The sequence below is a fragment of the Cololabis saira genome, chromosome 10 (genome assembly GCF_033807715.1).
Source record: "Cololabis saira isolate AMF1-May2022 chromosome 10, fColSai1.1, whole genome shotgun sequence".
Lineage (NCBI taxonomy): Eukaryota > Metazoa > Chordata > Actinopteri > Beloniformes > Belonidae > Cololabis > Cololabis saira.
Window position 1 is genome coordinate 11,957,259 of NC_084596.1, and position 20,124 is coordinate 11,977,382.

Sequence of the window (20,124 nt, forward strand, 5' to 3'; positions counted from 1 at the left end):
ATCTGTTTGGAAGCTGTTAGTTTCTCTTAGATCACCATACGTATTATCCATTTCTTAAATTTGTCATCAATGTTTCTTTTGCGATCACATCCAGGGAGGTCGGCCAGAGTCTCATAGACCCCAAACTTTTAATAAATTTGCAACTGTAGTCACAGGAACATCAATTATCATAATTTTTGCGGTCTCCTCAAGCAACTCTCCTCTTTGCTTTCTCTGGTCCATTGTTTAGTGTGGTGAACATCATGAAACCAAACAGCAGAGTAACAACTTTTAATCCTTTAAATAGTCAGACTGACTGCAAGATTGAAGACACTTGTGAAGCTAATAACAAGACAAACGTTCTTGGGGTATCAACTAATTTGTCTAGGCCGGATTTGTTTAATGTTCTGCTGAACCACAATTCAAAAGCAATGTCGGATTTTCATCAGTTCATTTTCAGTAAGATCATTTTCAGAATTATTTACTATTACTTGAAATGAAAAGGTATCAAAAACTTTGTTCACTTCTGTACAAGGCTCACTTTCAGGCTGATATTAAAATAGGAAGAACACTATTATTTATATAATGTTATAGTGTTTCACCTTGGTTTTTCCAATTTGGTAGGTGGTCTTGTCCAACCCCATCCTCTCAAACAGTTCAGTAATGTTCTCTGGAGTTGCAGTGGTTCCTTTTGGAAACAAAACCCTGAACGTCTTAACAAATTCCTGTCATAAAGGAAAACATTGTCAGAGTGCAGGCAAATTAAATTAAAAGACAGAGAATTTATTTAAAAACCGCTGTGCAATAGCTGTCTAGATTTACATATAACTTCCAATATCAGCTCATCAAAGTAGCATGTACCTTAAAGGTATATTTGGCTTTGTAGCCCGACTTCTGGATGTGGACCATCCGTAGTATGTCTGAGTACTTTATTTGCTCCAGTACAAGCTCATCATCGAAGTGCAGCTCTTTCTGTAACAATGGGACATTCCTAATTATTTTTAATTGTTATTAATTGCAATTGCAATATGCTTGAAAAACTTAAAACACAAATATGCTCCGGTGGAATGACAGATGACAGTACCTTCTCAGTATTGGAACGAACACAGAAAATGAAGAAAGGTTCTGCTTTTTCAACTTTTTCCATCAGTTTTCTGAGTGACGCCTGGAAGATACATGCATGCAGGAATTAAACCTGATTTTCAGTTATTTTGTCAGAATAAAAACCTTAATTATCATGCATTTATTATTATCATAAAATGAATTAAAATATACTACAATTTAAGAACAAAAAAAAAGGTCAAATTTTTTAAAGCCTATCTGGATTCTCATAAGAAGGCTGTCGTACTGAAATAATACTTATCACAGGAAGGTAACTATTTTGGGGGATAAATCTGCTGTGTATGAATATGGGTTTTATAAAATATACAGAAAACAAACCTGAAACTGAAAACCAACTGTAGGGGGCTTTGCTCTCGGCCGAGGATGGGAGATGGATTTGCTGGTCCGGTCATGTGCTGTAAGACCAACAACGTGCTGGAGCGAACGCAGATCTATGAGGTTCTGTTAAATGAAACATAAAGTAAACGTCATGAGCTCTGTGATTCTTAAACAGATGAATCTTTAAACATTCACAAATATGAAAAACATTTAATTAAATCCAGATGTATTCATAAATGTAAATAATTTTCTTTTGAAACTGCATTAAAAGTCGACAAATTCAAGAACACTACCTTTGGAATGACCTGCTTGCGTCGACTGCCTCTATTTTTCCTGCAGAAAACACAGAAATAATGACGCTCCACAAAACACAGAGTAGGGCAAAATGTAATCAAAAAGTCTCATAATGGATAAATAGTTCAGTATGTTGAGAGAAATCAGGTAAACCATACTTTCTCCGTTCATAATTGGCAAATATGTCTTCAAACACATCAAGAGGATGCTCTTCAGCGTGATCAAAGGAGAAATCCAGGGTCATGCTGTTGCTGTAAGAGTCAGAGATGCTTTAACGTTCAACAGTAGTTTTAAACTGCAAAAGCACTGTTTAATTTTCTGTTTTTAAAAACTTACAATACATGAATGATAAATATACCAGGGAAGTCTAATTACCTGGATACCCTGCCCATCCTACTGTTGTGCTGTTTTATTTCTCCGAGAGATTTGCGGGAGCTTCGTTTCGCAGCAACTGTAGTGAAAATCCAGCAAATCAAAACCCATCTCATATAAGTAGAAAAGCCAATACAACACAGATGTCGACTGAGTCATTCACCCAAAAAGAAAAACAAAAAAGATTTATTGAAACGCATTAAAGGGGACCTATTATGAAGAACAGGTTTTTTCTTGCTTTAACATATATAAAGTGGTCTCCCCTCAGCCTGCCAACTCAGAGAAGGAGGAAAGCAACCAAATTCTGCAGTGTCTGTACAGCCGCCCGGATGATCCATCCAGTGTGATGTGGATCTACGAGCCGTTCAGATTCTGCTCACTTTCGTTACGTAACCAAAATGCGATTTACATACAGTGCCTTGCGAAAGTATTTGGCCCCCTTGAACTTTGTGACCTTTTGCCACATTTCAGGGTTCAAACATAAAGATATAAAACTGCATTGTGAAGAATCAACAACAAGTGGGAAACAATCATGAAGTGGAACGAAATGTATTGGATATTTCAAACTTTTTTAACAAATAAAAAACTGAAAAAGTGGGCGTGCAAAATTATTCAGCCCCTTTACTTTCAGTGCAGCAAACTCCGTCCAGAAGTTCAGTGAGGATCTCTGAATGATCCAGTGTTGCCCTTAATGACTAATGATGATAAATGGAATCCACCTGTGTGTAACCACGTCTCCGTATAAATGCACCTGCACTGTGATAGTCTCAGAGGTCCGTTTAAAGCGCAGAGAGAACAAGAAACACGCCAGGCAGGTCCGAGATACTGTTGTGGAGAAGTTTAAAGCTGGATTTGGATACAAAAAGTTTCCCAAGCTTTAAACATCCCAAGGAGCACTGTGCAAGCAAATATATTGAAATGGAAGGAGTATCAGACCACTGCAAATCTACCAAGACCTGGCCGTCCCTCTACACTTTCAGCTCATGCAAAGAAATGTGGCAAAAGGTCACAAAGTTCAAGGGGGCCAAATACTTTCGCAAGGCACTGTAGGTTGGCCTCCGATGCGTGAAACCACGCCCACAACTAACTCCGCCAGCCGGAGCTTCCGCCATTTTTTCGTAGCGGTGTATCGCGTCATTCAGGCAGCCAATCAGCACAGAGCCTCATTATCATAGCCCCGCCCACTCAGAATCCTGCACAGATAATGAGGTTAGAGAATGGGAAGATAAAGACATGGCTCAGAGGCTGAATTTCTCATTTTTCATATAGCAAAAACAATCAAAAGCTTGTTTTTAAGACATTAAAGGCCTGTTTAAAATAGGCATTAGATGCCATAATAGGTCCCCTTTAAATTCCTGATAAGCGGTTATCATGTACGTCTACAAAGAATCACTGAGAATTGATTTTAAATGTTTCAGGGTAGAGAATGCATCTAAAAATGCAGCTCAATATACAACTAAAGCGACTTACTCATCTCTGCCCGCTGGCGCCCCATGTTCTTGAACACTGCGAGGATGCGAATAGTTGCTCGGAGGACGCCCCATCTGAACAGCGCTTCCGGGCTGGATGCAACCAAGTGATGCAGGAACGCGCGCTCACTGCTCCGCAGCAGGGATACGACTCCAGGACGCATGTGCTCTGCGTTCTTCTTTCTAAAGTCCTGAATGAAAAAAAGAAAATAAATCATGGCCAATGTGATTGAAAAAAAAGAAAGAAGCATGCTGCACTCATAACAGAAGAGGCATTTCCCATCATGTTTTCACAAATATAAACTTCGCAGCACTCTACTACTCTTCATGACAACAGGAATTAATCATTCACTTGGTTAGAGACTTTTGAGGTCTTTCCCACGCCGGTTTATCTATAACAGCACTGCTGCAAACCTACAATATGTCACAGTGATCATACTATCTTAAATGTGAGGGGCTTTAGGAAATAGATGTTTGCAGTGTGGGAATTTTACCTTGATGTGATATTTAACTCTCCCAGCAAAATGTTGGATAACAAAGGTTGGCTCTGTATTTGGAGAGGCTACAAAGAATGGGTTGTCCTGATGCTGCTGCTTTAACTTGTCCAGCAGGGTTTTATCCGTGGTTTGAGGGAGGCTGAAGATACACAGAGAGGGACAGATTCATCACCTAATGTCTGGGAAAGACATTACAACCAACGCAAGACCAGGCAATAAAGAATTACTTTTGCATCTGACATTAAAATTCACTCGGCCCACTTGGTCTGTTCTGAGAGAAGGTGCTGCAACAAAGATGGATCATGTCGACACATAGGCAGTCTATAATTAAGAAAATAACTCAGAACTAAACAGTCTAAAGTAAATGATTGGTGACAGAAATGATACCAAACACAGTTCACCTACTTGGTTTCCTCCTCCAATAAACTGAAGAGTCCAACTGACTTGTTGCTGATCAGGTTAACGCAGCCACTGTTGTCAATGTAGTTGATATTTTGCCATATAATGCCTTCTGATGTGTATTCATCCTGCAATTCATTTGAAGCATCATTAAATGACAGCAATCTCACCAAGAGAATGTAGATTAGTTTATCTCTTACATGGATACACTATTAAATAGGTAGCGGATAGTCTTCATGCCGTTTGAGGTCAAGATTCTTAAATTCCAATTTGATTTGAAAATAATAAAAACAGATGTCCAGGAACTGAAGCTAATCAATATGTACATACAGGACTGTCTCAGAAAATTTGAATATTGTGATAAATTTCTTTATTTTCTGTAATCCAATTAAAAAAACAAAAATGTTTAAGCTTAAAGTTTAAGATTAAGATTCCCAGAATATTCTAGTTTTTTGAGATAGGATATTTAAGTTTTCTTAAGCTGTAAGCCATGATCAGCAATATTAAAATAATAAAAGGCTTGCAATATTTCAGTTGATTTGTAATGAATCCAGAATGTATGACATTTTTGCATTACAGAAAATAAAGTACTTTATCACAATATTCTAATTTTCTGAGACAGTCCTGTATATCTAAGAAATTAGTGCAGCATAACTCTTGTAATATAATTTTCTTACATCCAGTATATCCAAGTATTTCTTGTTTATGCAAATATAATGGAAAAAAAAAAGGTTTTCTGCTGTAGATATTTATGAAAAGACATACCTGCTCATGCTTGAAGATGTTCTGATTGATGAAATACTGCAGAGTCTCATTGGTGTAGTTTATGCACAGCTGCTCAAAACTGTTAGTCTGGAGGTTTTCAAACCCAAAGATGTCCAGGACACCAACGGACAAACACTAAAAACACAAGAGAAAATTCTTAAAAAGCACAATAGTGGACAGTTAACGATTATACAACATGAAGCTTGTGCATAATTATCTAAATATGCAACACTGGCATGACTCAAGAGTACATTTTTGCTCAGGCATTTTAGTTCCCATTTGGGTCCTCTAAAAAAAAAGGAGGAGGAGAAAAAGATGTTTTTTTTTTTTTTTGGTAAGATGTTGAAATCCTGTGGCAGTCGTGTGACAGACTACTGAACTGAAATCATGACTCACCGGGGTCGCCTCCTCCATGTCTCTTCTGTTGAGCATCGCATGGTTGATGTGAAAGACAATCCAGTCAAACAAAGCACCGTATAAAGACTTGGCCATAGAATCCCGCGCTGCTGTAGCCTAAATGCACAGGAAGTAACAGTCAATGGTCCACACTTGCATGGTGCCTTCTCACCTTATACAGATTCCACAAAGGAATACAGGACTGTCTCAGAAAATTTGAATATTGTGATAAAGTTCTTTATTTTCTGTAATGCAATTAAAAAAACAAAAATGTCATACATTCTGGATTCATTACAAATCATCTGAAATATTGCAAGCCTTTTATCATTTTAATATTCCTGATTATGGCTTACAGTTTAAGATTAAGATTCCCAGAATATTTTAATTTTTTGAGATAGGATATTTGAGTTTTCTTAAGCTGTAAGTCATGATCAGCAATATTAAAATAACAAAAGGCTTGCAATATTCCAGTTGATTTGTAATGAATCCAGAATGCATGACATTTTTGCATTACAGAAAATAAAAGGACTTTATCACAATATTCTAATTTTCTGAGACAGTCCTGTATACAGCATGCTTTTGATTCACTTATTTACAGAAACGCTCACTGTTGACTGCTGCAGTATATGCAGCACTTTCAACTCATGCCAGGTCTTGAGGATCAAACCACCCGAATTACGGCAAGAGCGACTCGATCCAGAGTCGCACGACACAATTTCTAACTGACTGCACAAAAGAACCACAGTACCAAACCTAACTAAATCAGATGTAGCTTATACATTTTCCTAAAATAATTTTAAAGTTAAAAGAAAAATACATGACTTGGTAATTTGACTAAATAACAGAATATCTGAGCTCCTTTGGCCAGTCCTGCTGACCTACAGTATGCTGTGACAGTGGGACAAACACAGCACAGAAGGTGATCGGCTCTGCCCTCTGCCCTTTCTGCCCTCTCTGTCTGATATCTACAGCTCCCGCTGCCCCAGCAGGGCAAGGAACATCTTAAAGGACAACACCCACCCCGGTTTCCACTTCTTTGTCCTGTTGCCCTCTGGCAGGCGCTTCAGGTCCATACGGACCAGAACAAACAGACTCAGGGACAGCTTCTTCCCCAAAGCTGTGAACTTTCTGAACTCATAAGCTACCTCATACTGTGCAATATTTTTGATTCTTCATCCATTATGTATATATGCACATATGTGTATATATTTTTATGTTTCCTGTTTCTTATTTTGTTTTTTTACATAGTCTTTACATGTGTGCACTTTTATGGAGCTGCTGCCTAATCTCATTGCATCATTATAATTATAATAAAGGCTTTCTATTTCTATTTCTAAATTCAAACTTAATACCTCTTGTAGTGTATATGGCATAAATACATTGGCGTTGGCAGTCACTATTTTCCTCTTGGTCAGAGCCATCACCAGTTGTTGTTCTTTTACCTATAAATAATAGCAGAAAGAAACCACAATGGGGTGAAACTAAGTGGGGGATTCAGTTTATCTGCTCCCAGAGAGAGAGAGAGAGAGAAAAAAAAAGACATTAAAACTACAAAGGTTTTGGTGAACTAGCAAAACAGCAGAAATCAATTGAGACACTACAGCAGATATAGGAAATTGAACAACATTAGTAGTTAGGAAACATACGAACGAACCTTCAATAGGTGTGACAGAGTAGATAAGACGTCTGCAGGTCCAGCCTCGAGCACCTGAGTGTCTTCAGACAGCATGTAGGTCACATTTCCCAAGTGCAGGATCGCAGAGAGGACAGAAAATATGCTGCCGAGTGGAAACATAATGAGAGTTTAACGTCTACCTGGTCATGTCACAATTCAATTACACCAATTGATTTGTGGATTTTGTATTAACTGATGTATGAAGTACTGAGGAGTGCTTGAACTGATACATGTGTCTAATATTGTATTTAGTATCTCTAGTTTTTTGGCAGTCACAGAAGATGAGTGAAAACAAAAAAAAAAACAATTGCCATTCAATAGTTCAGTTTGAAAAGTTCAGATTGGATTTACTCTTTTTTTTTCTTAAAAAAAAACCTCACCATTTTCATACACAGTATATATTTGACTGCTTGCTCTCAAATCACAGTAAAGTGAAGCATTTTTTTGACTTTTAAGATTTCTAGTTCTCTTATGTAGCCCATAAAAACATTTGTAGATATATTTTTAAAGCCATTAATTACAAATTATATCTGTGAAGAACCTTTATATTTATTAAACAGTTTATTGCATATTCTACAAAGTTTTACCCTGAAGCCTTTTATATTTCATTTATACTGTTGTACAGCATTCGTCAATGAAGGCACCGATATAAACTGGTTACAAACTACGCTGCTGGTGCCTTCATGTGCACGCCGTGTCCTTAGGCTGTCAAGCGCCTCTGAAATACTTGCTGCATTTTTCTTCTTACCTGACAAGCTCTGACCTGTTACTGACACAAGTATAGAAAGCAGAAACTACTCGATAGTAATCACTTAAAGTTGTTTCATGAGCAAATATTAATGAGGGGGGCTCACTGACTAATCCTGCTAATTTTTTCTAAAATAACAGTTGGCATAGTTTACGCCTGTGGCATGTCAGCTGCGATGCTCATTGTTAAACGACATACTGTTTCTTAGTTGAGGCCAAAAAGCCAACCATCTCCATAGCTTGATGAAGCCTCTTGTACTCTTGTCCAAGTTTCTCGTCATCGTCTAAATGGAGGTTTTCCTGCAGAACGGGCAGAGAATAAATGGAGAGAGAGAGAGTGCATATGTAGAGTAGCAAAGGAAATGCATGCATTAATACTGACTGTGTTGTCTTTTTGTGTCATCTATACATAGTCAAGAATGTAAAATCAAAGCTGACTCAGCCCAAGTTGAACAGCTGGAGGACTCACTGGAATGCATCCATCACGATAATGAAAATGCTACAACAGATAGCAATAGAAATGGGCATAACTATTGTAGGTGGGGCTAGATCCTATTCCAGATTTCAACCCTGGACAAGTTGCCAATCCATCACAGGACTACACAGATGCAAACCGGACAAACAACTATAAAACACTCACATTCACTTCTTCAGTCACTTTAAATATGCATGTTTTTGGACTGCTGGAGGAGGCTGCTCCACCCTAATTAGGGAAATGCATTAAGTAATTTATAGAACTATGTTAGATATTAATTTAGTTCAGATGGCCCTGTTGCATTTTAGTCCAAGTTCAATCAAAGAGCAGCTTTTCCAGAAGACATACTGTAAAGTGGCATGTAGAGATGTTGCGATATAATTATTTCCCTCTCCAATACCAGTGTGTTATTTTGAATTTTTATAAGTCACAGATTATTTTTCTAATAGAGAATATTCACTAAACATAGAGTACCACAGCTTACGGCCTTGCATAAGAAATATGTCACAGTTTTCCTGGTGGGATCTTCCCAGTTAAAGTAACACAATATTACCAAGTAGCTAGTTCAGTCCAACAAAACGTGCCTCGGATTCTTCACTTGGAGATTCAAAACATGAATTTAAAAAGCAGTATTGAGTAACTTCCTGGCTTTTAGAGCAACAAAGAAGAATTGTAATTCTGCTTATAAAAATATCATGGCATCAGATGGTGTGTAGACTGAATTACTCATGATACTCATATTTTTTGCAGTATCTACGAGTATTTCCAATATTGGTATCAAAACAATCCCAAAGGCATGAAAACAACTAAAAGATCTCACAGAACAAGAACTGAATGACTCTAAGCATTATTCAGTTTCTTTTTCCTTTCTTTTCTTGTTTATTTTGAAACAAACAAACCAAAAAAGGTACCCCCCACCCCATGATCTTGTTTAAAGATTACATTTAAATTAAATCTACTACTGCCTTTCTTCCATTTGATAAAATGTAAATGACTCATTGTGGCGTCAGGTGACCCGTACCCGTCTCCATCTTCCGCTGCTGTAAAATGTGTTGATCAAAGGTACCTGCTTGAGGTAGAGATAATCCTGTGGCTTTAACAATTGAAACTCTTCCCGCTCGTCTTTGGATGCGCCCATCAGCAGATAGTAAAACACGTGATAGTTCCTGCAGGTCAGAGGTCACAGAGTGCCGTTAAAGCAAATATGTGCTTCAAGTTTAATATAAACTTTATTACAGACATAATATGCATAGTAAATCAGTGCTGTATTTGGCGTTCCTGCCGTATATTTGAGGCTTTAAACATACTGGTGAGGTGACATTATACAGAATGTTGGCGTGAGGAGGTTTATTCAAGTGCAGAGATTTTAAATACAGGTTAAAAAGGGTTTTCTGTGAGATGTTTCTCTAATTTTATTGTACCTATCACTCTTATCTCTGGACACCAGGCGGCACTTTTCCAGCAGAAACTTCTCAATAACTGCCCTGCAACAGGCACACAGAAGGAGAATGTCAACAGAACCTGTGAAGCTTTGTATACACAGTCCATTCATGACATAGGGGAAGAAAAAAAAAGATGAATCGTTACAAGAAGAAAATATTCCTAACATAGGATCAACAGTTAACAGTGCAGAATATGTTTATATTTACTGAATTCATACATAAAAAGGTGTTGACTATTAGATAAAATCGTTTTTTTACCCTCTGATGACACCACTTTCCAGGTAGTTTAGCTGGATGAACTTCCCAAAGCGGCTGGAGTTGTTATTCTCTGCTGTCTTTGCGTTGCCAAAGGCCTGTTCAATACATTAGCAACACAAGTTTCCATTAAAATAAACAGACACATTTGTGGGCACATTTCCAACACACACTGGCACCCGATAAGTATGTGCCGTCATCCATAAAGGAGCCGTCAGACCAGTCATTTTAGGATTGTGGGCGGCAGGCCTTTGTTTCCATTGAATTTTATTTGGAGACGCTTTTATCCAAAGCGAGTTTCCATTTGCAAACTTTCATAGATATAAAAGATCAAGAAAGTTAGTTTACTGTCAGTTTTCTTTAATAAAAAAATATTATGGCTTCCCCCCACCACACAATTTCCTGAGATCTTTGTGAAATATCTTACAACCCTCTCCACCCACCTCTCTAGCAGGCTGTGCCTTTGAAATCTGGCATTAACAGTTTGATGCTATCACCTGCAGACTCACACTAAATGCACCAAGATGTGAACTGAGGTGGTGCTTAGATGGAGATGCTAGATTATTGCACTCAGAATTAGATCCGTGATATCACAGTCCTATGCAAACCTTAACAGCTCAATGATTTACATACTTTCAAACTGAGGCAGCTGCAGACAAAGAGACAAGGTTGTGTTATCAGACGCTTTTTCCGTTGGAAGTCACTTTAGACACCCAAACATAAGCCTCCATTCTAGTGCAAGGGTCATGTCCTAACAGGCCAGAGCAGCGTTTCTACAGATGGTGAACTTAAGGAACGGCTTTGATTTGCTACAACGTTCCTACTCAGAGCTCCTCTGTAAATACAGTGGAGCGTTTAAGCTTGCATGGCATTTATTTCAAATTCCTCGACATTCATGGAAGGGATCTGAACGCAGCAGAACAAAAATGAAAGGCATGTTTACATCTGGAGATTCTCTGATGGCACAGACCCCAGATCAGTGTGGAATTATGCCCCATCCACTTCTTTACCCAAGAGGGAGTTGAAGGTCTTACTCCACCCTCCTAAAACCAGCTGCTACCAGCAGAGCAGTGAGGACGTGAGGGTGTTTTTGTACCGTTTCCTTGTTGTATATTTATGGTCCAAACTCTGAACTCTGAACACTGAACTGAATGAAACTGCAATAATGTTCTTCTTTCTGATTTATTAAATACTCAAATTCATTTTGGGAAATTATTAACAGTTAACCATCTGAGCGCCTCTGATATCACGCCAATCATGCAACTTCCAAATGTGAAAGCAACATTAATAATAAAACAATGTGGCTACAACCAGTTTTTTTTTAGTTTTTGTTTTTAAATGGAAGGTCATGTTTACTTAATCAAAGCACCAAACTGTATTCTTCACATGATAAGGATGGCTCCATAATCAACAAACAAAGCTGCAACAATAGAAACCCTGAACATTTGAAACGCTGAAATGTGGCTAACAAGAATGGGGAAAACATTTTACTTTCAAAACTACAGATGTCCTTCTCAGTTCTCTAACACAGTGCTATTTAGGGAAAAGCTGAGATAAAACAGTCCTGAATCTTCATCTGCCCCCACCTTTTGACATTTGAGTTGCAGAGGTGGGTAGTAACGAGTTACATTTACTCTGTTACATTTACTTGAGTAAGTTTTGGTAAATTCTGTACTTTTAGGAGTAGTTTTGAATCACTATACTTTTTACTTTTACTTGAGTAGATTTGTGAAGAAGAAACTGTTACTCTTACTCCGCTACATTAGGCTACGTTGAGCTGTTACTTTTCTTTTATCCCTTTTATCCGCGTGCGCATCAATCTCATAACATCACTGGGTGATTCTTTGGGAAAAATGTTTGTTTTTGCATGTTTTGTCACATTTACACAGACTCAAACACACACACAGTTTCTATGAGTTCATGGGCTTGTTCTAGTTCTGCCTGGTTAAAAAAGTACAAGTACAAAGACTTGAAATTTTGTGCTTCTTGTGCTTAATTAATTTTTTTATTCTGTTATTATTTTATTTATTTTATTATTTATTAAAGCACTTGAATTTACTTTAAGATTATTTTAATTTAAGCTATTTTTTATTAATTTTAATTTATTTTATTGATTTAATTTGCCTGAAGATGATTATTTTGTACTTTTGTCTGTTTGAATGGTTGTGTTAAAAAAATAAATCAGACGTTACTCAACAGTTACTCAGTACTTGAGTAGTATTACTCTGAAGTAACAGTACTTTTACTTGAGTACAATTTTTGGCTACTCTACCCACCTCTGTTGAGTTGGTCCAAGGGAGTGTATATTTAAAAATAAAAACATTTCAACTAATATGCTGTACATGTAGGTTGAATTAAATGGGTATATTTTTACTTTGTTTCTAGCGAAATGTTATAATGTCCCAATGTTTTTGTAAAGACATGATCATAAAGTTGAGACTAAAATCTGATCAGAAGTGAGAACCACTGAAAATCCATAACTCATGATCCCTGCACTAGAAACAGTTGGACGATATGGACAGAAAAAGGAAAAGAGCCTCCAAAAGAGTTTTAAAAAGCAAGAAAAAAGGCGCTAATTTTCACTCAGCTGAGTAGGTCTGCCAGCAGACCCGGCTGAGCCTGTTCTGACATGTTCCTGTTTCTCTTTTCTCTCTTCTCTCCGGCATTCCCAAAGACAACGCCCTGCACATTCCCCCTCTGAAGGATCCCCACCACAAAACTCACACAAATCTCCCCCAAATAATCAAGCACGCATCAGTTTTAATAACGGATGTTAACTTTTCCTGACTGGGAAAAAAAGTCAAGAAACATAACTTAAGTATAAATGGGGAAAGATGAGTCAACAGAATTTTTTTTTTTTTTTTTTTCATTCTCACGAGACAGAAAATGTATCACTATTGACAACTACTCATGAGGAAAGTTTATGAGGAAATAAGAGTTACGTTATTTTCTAGACCTGAACTTAAAGTGTGAATCACCAGTAAAGGAAATCCCAAGATAGTAATGCCAAAAAGTTGCTTCACTGCAGAACCCTTAAAATTTAAATAAAGAGGCTAATTATCCTTATTGCTACTGCAGTAAGCATGCTATTCGTCTTCCCAGTCAAAAAAGCCAACAAATCATTTTTCCTCCTCTGCTTAAAGTCAAGTCTTCGGTTCACTGAAGTCAGCAGGGAAATTTGCAAAAATCTGCACAAAATAAGCTTCATAGGAAAAATACAAAAAACACTTATGCTGCAGTTTATTTCAGTAAGTAAGCTACAAAACTTATTCTGAGATAAACAAAATCCAAATTTAGTCACTGCCAAATGAACAGCTGCTAGTTTAGCATTGTGTTTGTGTGTGGGTGTGTGTCTTCTGAAACAAAGTAGGCTGAGATACTTCGTAAAACAGGTTAGGTGCTGCGTTGATGGAGAGATAAAGTAACTGGTGCAGAGATTTGAAGACTGCTGCTACACATTTAAACGGTGCAAAGTCAAGAGCTGGGCACATCAATATGAATTAAACTCTTACGAGGGCAAGAACATACCGTTTCCTTCTCTAAAAATAAGTTAAATTAAGTGAAACCCAGAATGCCTTGCTCCAAACGTAAAGCTCTTAGGCCTTAGATTAAAATAGATTTAAAAAAAAAAAAAAAGAAGTGTTTCCTTACAAAACACAAATTGAAACTTTCATGTTGACCAATGTTCTGTAAAGCATCTTGTGACCCTCCGGAGAGTCTTGAAAAGCACTTGGCCCAGTGTCACGTCAGTTAACAGCGTGGAGTTGTGCAACAGATGAGTGAAACAGAAAGCAGAGAGAAAAATTAGCTAAATATTGTTTCAGTTAATCTTTAACTGTTTACGTCCTACAGTGTTGATTTGACTGCAACCGACACGAAGATAACAGCAAAACCAAAGTGTGAATTCATATCCGACAGTTGCGGCTCCATATTTGTTACTTTTCGATGGGAGGAAATGACTTCATTTATGTCTAAATGTGAAAGGAATATCAAAACACAATTTCCACACAGCTGTATATATGATCAAAATAGGGCACCTTCTAATTAAAATAAATAAATAAATATATATGTCGCTCTCTCTCTTAAATGTATAATTGGCAAATGAATCAAAGTTTTCCTTGTTTGGACAAAGTGTTTTGTCCTTATTGCCAACATTATGGAGATATTTTTGTCAGGGAGGGGCTTTTTGTTCACAACTTTCTATTTTTGAGATGAATTTCAAAGTCTAAAAGATGTGAAAGTTATGTGGGTGGACTTCTGAACTAAAGTTACTGAGTTAAATTTTTTTTTTAACCACATCAATCAGTGGATCAGCAAACCCGTACCCTCATGAGTCAGATTTTGCCATCTTGACTTCCTTGACAACAAGCTAAAACGTTGCTTCTCTGTGTCATGTTAATCTCTGTAGATGGCATCAGAAGCAGATGTTCAGCAGAGGAGTGGCTATACCAACTAAAAAAAGAAAACAAACCCGGAAACTTAAAATAGTTGCATCATTTGGGATTTTTGGTACATGTGAGATGATAGTGGAACAAACAGTGGGACAAAATTTGGAAAAATACCTCCAAAAGAAAGGAAGGCATGTAGTATAAAAATATGTTCTGCTCACAACAAGTATTGTGATAAGATCTAGGTTAGGCTGTAACCAGCCACTATTTCCCATGACACAAAACAGGTCATGTTTTCTAGATTAGGTATTCATTCCTATCGTAACCATCATATAGTATTGACTACTTACACATGTAAGTGTTTGTATCAGAATACGTATGGCAGTTTATTAAATAAAAACCAAAACGATGAACTAAAATAATTCACATGAGCTTCAGCTGCATTTATTTTGATAAAATCTTCAATTCGTGCCATTTATCAAGGAAAAAATGACACCTTCTTTCCTTTTTCGCTTTTATAAGTTGCTTTTTGTAATACTATGTAACTGTATTTCTAAAACTGTCAGTTTCAGACTTGACAAACTGTATTGAGCGTTTTCTTTTTTCTTTTATAATGGTGCTAATCTGAGGAGAACAACTGCATGCAGATTAGGGCTGGGCGATATATCGAGATTTTAATATATATCGATATATTTTCAAACGCGATATGGTACGAGACAATATCGTTTATATCGAAAAAATATATATGATTTTGATATAGCTTATTTTGTGACAAATTGACTTGAATGTTTTATTTGAGATTTGCACAAATGTTTTGTTATTTGCACAACTGTCAATCTCAGTGGAAAAGTCTGTCTGTTACTGTCTACTTTCTATTAATTGCACAGTGTATTTGAATTTAATTGTTATGCAGGAAAGGGATATTTGTTTTATTTTATTCAAGAAGCATTTTTATTCTATATATGCAGGCAGTTTATTTTTATTTCATTTGTTTTATATATTTTGATATTGTGCATACCTCTGTTAATAAAGGAACCTGTGTGACATTTGGAACGAGGCTTTGTATTAAAACTGACTGTTTTTTTAAGGGTTTGCCTCAGAGATAGCTAACAGAGATGCTATGCTATAATGCTTTGAGGGAAACCCAAATTATGGCACAAAAAAAAAATATCGATATATATCGAGTATCGCCATTCAGCTAGAAAATATCGAGATATGACTTTTGGTCCATATTGCCCAGCCCTAATGCAGATGTCAGACGGCCTCAGCAGAGGCTTTAACGTCAGAGGTTTCAGCAGCTGGCCCGGCATCACGTCACAGCAAACCTACCTCCAACACCGGCCCGGCCCCGAGAATGGTCCGTTCCAGCCCGCTGGAGTACGTCTTCTGACTGAGGGCGGTCAGACAGTGAATGAGATATCTGCTGCTTTCAGTCTTCCCCGAGCCGCTCTCCCCAGATATCACTATGCACTGGTTGATCTGTCTGCTCAGCATGGCCCGGAAGGCGGCATCGGCTATTGCAAATATATGGGGGCTCAGTTTGCCCAGCGGCTGGTTCTCGTACATCTTGACATACTTGGGGTTGTAGTAAACAGGTAGGAACTGATTGGGATTGATGGCGATGAGGATATTGCTGATGTAAGTGTAGATCTTGCGCTCATAGAAGCGCTGTTGCAGCGTATCCAGGATACACTTCTCAGTCACAACGGGGAGGTTGCAGAGGTCATCGTAGTCCTCTTTAGTGGTTCCTACATGCTTTGCTCCGGTATTACTCTGCTGCTGCAGAATGAAGTAGTATCCGTGGCTCTTGGGGTGCCACCTTTGCGTCTCCTGGGGCCACAGCAGGACTCTCTCCAAAGGATTCTCCTCATCGTCCAGCGGCCTCTCCTCCCCGCCGGTGTCCCTGACCTCCAGCAGGCCGTACGTCAGGCCGGGGTTCAGGCCCAGCGTGGCCACAGAGTTGTGGATGACCGCCCAGGCCGTGTCCCTGGAGCTGACCTGCAGCGGGCAGTAGGCGGATGTTTCCTGCGATGATCTGTAGTAGATCTGAACAACGCGGGCCTCTTCATCCTTCTCAGGGGTCCCAGGTCCATCTGTAGTGCTCATCCTGATACTCAGAGACAGGCTTCAGCATAACTCACCGCCCACACTCCACTGCAAATATCACACACACAAATGTTAAACTCAGTTTAAAATGAGGTATCTATGCAAAAAAAAAGTACAAGATATGCATGACAAAACATGAGCAGGCTTGTCTACCTTCTACTTACAGTATCAAAATGGCAGCCTCATTTACCATAACCCTGACATAAACAATCCTGCACATTTCTGCATTCAGGTGGGATAATAGTAACAGTAACAGGTGTCAGGCAGGAAAAAATATCAAATTAGGACTCACCATTGGAAGAAAACAGCTCATTTGGTCTTTATAAACCAGAAAATCCGCTTACAGAGAGGAAAAAATGAGGATCGCCGCGCTATTTGACGATTTCAGGGAAATAAAAAAAAAAAAAAAGTTTTCTCACCTGAGTTTCCAAAACAGGTAAGGAACCAAACTGCTCACAGAAAGTTCTTCAATTGAGCTCTAAATCCGTTTTTATGTGTTATAAATCACTGTTTCTTCGAAGAAAAGGAGGATTGACGTCTCCTCGTTGTCCTGGTCCCAAAGTTATGTTATCGTTACTTCCTACATTTCTCTACACACTCAAACACACACACGCTTAAGGCTGATTTATGGTTCCGCGTTACACTAACGCGCCGTTATGGTGCGCGTCGCCGCGTGCACTCCGCCGTAGGGTACGCCGTCGAAATAACGCGAAACCATAATTCAGGCTTCACTCTCTCACACACGCACACAACATGCCCGTCGACGCGGTGAAAATAAAAGGGTGGATTCCCCTTCACTGGAAAATGAAACTATTTAAGGCAAAAAGAGACTTGAAATCGACTAAAAACGACAGAACAGTCCGCTAAAAGGCAAAACAACTGAGTGAGAAGTTAATAGACTGAACCACAGTTTAATTGCCCTACTTTGTTGCATCTGGTGACGTGTGTGTGGGTTTGCAGCGCGACCTTGTGGCAACTTGAGGTACTACAATACTACTATACTATAAGTTAATATGGTTACTTATCAAACTAGCAAGTTTTGACTAAAACAATAACAACAGGAACACTTAATTTAACACAGAACTTGTCTTTATTATATTTGCTTTGATTTTTTAAGGATGAATTTTTTGAGGAATGTTTGTTATCCCCACAGAGGCAATTTGTTTACGGGCAGTCTTTCTCTTACTTTTTGCTTTTATTTTATTAATTTAATTAATCTTTTTGAGGGTAGGCAAATAATAAGCTTTGCTTCAGCCTACCCCTTTTTCGGTCTAGATGTTATTTGTTTATTTGTATACTGGAAACTTTTTTGTTATGTTTTCTTTGAACAGTTGAACGTTTTCTTGTTGTCAGTTTTATTCTTGGTTTTTTATTTATTTTTTTGTGTCATGACCGAAAATAAACTAAACTAAACTATAAAAAAAAAAAAATCCAGACTCAGAGACAGTTTCTTCCTCCAAGCTGTTGCTCTGATGAACTCTCATCACTCAGAGTCTCAGAGTAATAAACCAATGTGCAATAATAATAATAATAATAATAATAATACTAATACTACTACTAATAATAATTATAATAATAATAATCATATTCTGTAACAATGCACCTTCCGATAACCATGACTACCTCATACTGTTGCACCTTTCACTTTAAAATTGTATATATGTTAATAAACAATTCATTCATTCATAAACAATTCATTCATTCATTCATTCATTCATTCATTCATAATAAGAGCCATTTGTCTATTACTGTTTGTAACTATTCAAATCTGGGTTCAGTGAGTGGAAAAAAACAAAAACAAATTCCTTGTTTGGCATGTTCATACTTGGCCAATAAAGCTTATTCTATTCTATTCTATTCTATTTTATTCTATTCTATTCTATTCTATTCTTTTCTTTTCTTTTCTATTCTATTCTATTCTATTCTATTCTATTCTATTCTATTCTATTCTATTCTATTCTATGAGTGAATGTTACAAACCAAATTTGTATAATACGTTGTAAAACATTTAGAGTATGATCAGACAAGGCACACTGCCTACATAAGAGTACTTTTTATTTTTTGTTAGATGTCGACTTGTTTTTTTTTACACTCTGCTACATATGATATGCATTATTGTGTATTTCATGAAGAGACATATCACTTGTGACACTGTGCATACAGTAAGTATAAAAATACTTTAGTTCCTGTTTTTTTAAGTGACACCTGACTTAATAACAATTCCTGTTTTTGACATGCTGCTGTAGATTCAGTCATCCAGGTCGTGGTAATTCTTAAAGACCTAAGGCAACTGGACTTCCTTTTCTTGGTTGTTGAAAACATTTCACCTTCCGTCAACCTTCCTCAGTTCTTTAAAATAAGGGATTTTTGCAATAAATGCATGTGGACTTAACTGTGAAATAAGGGATATGTGTCATTTTTATAACAGCATGTGTATATCTGTGATTACAAAAATAACTATCATGATTATAGCCTTACTTTGAATATATATATTTTTTTCATATTATTTCCAAGCCTCGTAAGGCAGTTTTACATGTTGAGATTGGAAACTTGAGGTTTCAAATTTCAATGGTGAAACATTTTCAACAAGCAAGAAGCTACTCTTGTTTAGTAAAACATAATCAGTGTTCAAAATTCAAAGAATACATACATCCTACATTCTGTTTTATATAATTATATAATTTGTTTGTGATTGACATGCCAAATATCATTTAAATTACGATCTGGGAAAATGGTGTAAAACCTCTGGGTTTATACCAAAATATAGTCGTAAAAGAGTTGTATGGTGCAAGGGAAAATAAAATGAGTTAATTCAAGGGGCTTGTGCTGTAGAGCTGCTAAAGCCATGTGACTAAATTCTGACAAAGTATTTGTATATAATCCTGTTTGTGCAAAGGTCTTAGGAATAATGCAACTCGTTAAGACCTGAGATTCTGCATGTGACAGTCAGTAATCAACTTGTTGATGTTACTTTCCCCTCGTTAAATATGAACACAAAGTTCAGTATTAACAACAAGCACACGCAACCTGGAAAATTCCTCTTGTGTCAGTCCTCAAAATGACTCAAGGGACTTATTTTGGAGAGCTGAGGTTCTTTCTAAAAACAATGCAAAGCAAAGAATGTACCATTTTGATGAATGTATAACATTTTTAGTGACTAAAACATTTCATCTTACAGCCTTATTACATATTCAAGCAATTCCTCCCTTCAGGGACACAACATGAAAACCCAAAGTAGTGAAAGAATACATTATTCAGAAAATCAATACAGAACTAAAGCAAAGCTTTGTTCCCCTGTGCATGCTCTGAGCACCATGGAGGTGTCTTAATTTCGCTTACAAGTGAAATAATAAAGATGGAATTTACCGATGAAAGCTCCAAGTGGGGAGGCAATATGCAGATGACTGTCTGCATGGTGTTAATGG

The 20,124-nt window shown here is 37.4% G+C and overlaps 1 protein-coding gene across 1 annotated transcript in view; it reads right to left on the reverse strand.

Annotated features, from left to right (window-relative positions):
- The window catches only part of LOC133452187 (unconventional myosin-IXb-like), a 35,201-nt gene extending 17,905 nt beyond the window's left edge, over nt 1-17,296 (reverse strand). Inside the window, exons 1-20 of the mRNA XM_061731409.1 lie at nt 16,992-17,296; nt 15,923-16,747; nt 10,209-10,303; nt 9,930-9,992; nt 9,575-9,674; nt 8,233-8,333; nt 7,266-7,389; nt 6,964-7,053; nt 5,612-5,728; nt 5,216-5,350; nt 4,457-4,578; nt 4,049-4,190; nt 3,556-3,745; nt 2,089-2,164; nt 1,872-1,964; nt 1,713-1,752; nt 1,420-1,542; nt 1,064-1,144; nt 841-951; nt 582-704 (exon numbers count right to left, since the gene is read on the reverse strand). Of these exons, the coding sequence (XP_061587393.1) occupies nt 582-704; nt 841-951; nt 1,064-1,144; nt 1,420-1,542; nt 1,713-1,752; nt 1,872-1,964; nt 2,089-2,164; nt 3,556-3,745; nt 4,049-4,190; nt 4,457-4,578; nt 5,216-5,350; nt 5,612-5,728; nt 6,964-7,053; nt 7,266-7,389; nt 8,233-8,333; nt 9,575-9,674; nt 9,930-9,992; nt 10,209-10,303; nt 15,923-16,699 (2,703 nt within the window). The 5' untranslated portion in view covers nt 16,700-16,747; nt 16,992-17,296. The remainder of the gene's footprint in view (nt 1-581; nt 705-840; nt 952-1,063; nt 1,145-1,419; nt 1,543-1,712; nt 1,753-1,871; nt 1,965-2,088; nt 2,165-3,555; nt 3,746-4,048; nt 4,191-4,456; nt 4,579-5,215; nt 5,351-5,611; nt 5,729-6,963; nt 7,054-7,265; nt 7,390-8,232; nt 8,334-9,574; nt 9,675-9,929; nt 9,993-10,208; nt 10,304-15,922; nt 16,748-16,991) is intronic.
- Nucleotides 17,297-20,124: the final 2,828 nt, after the last annotated feature.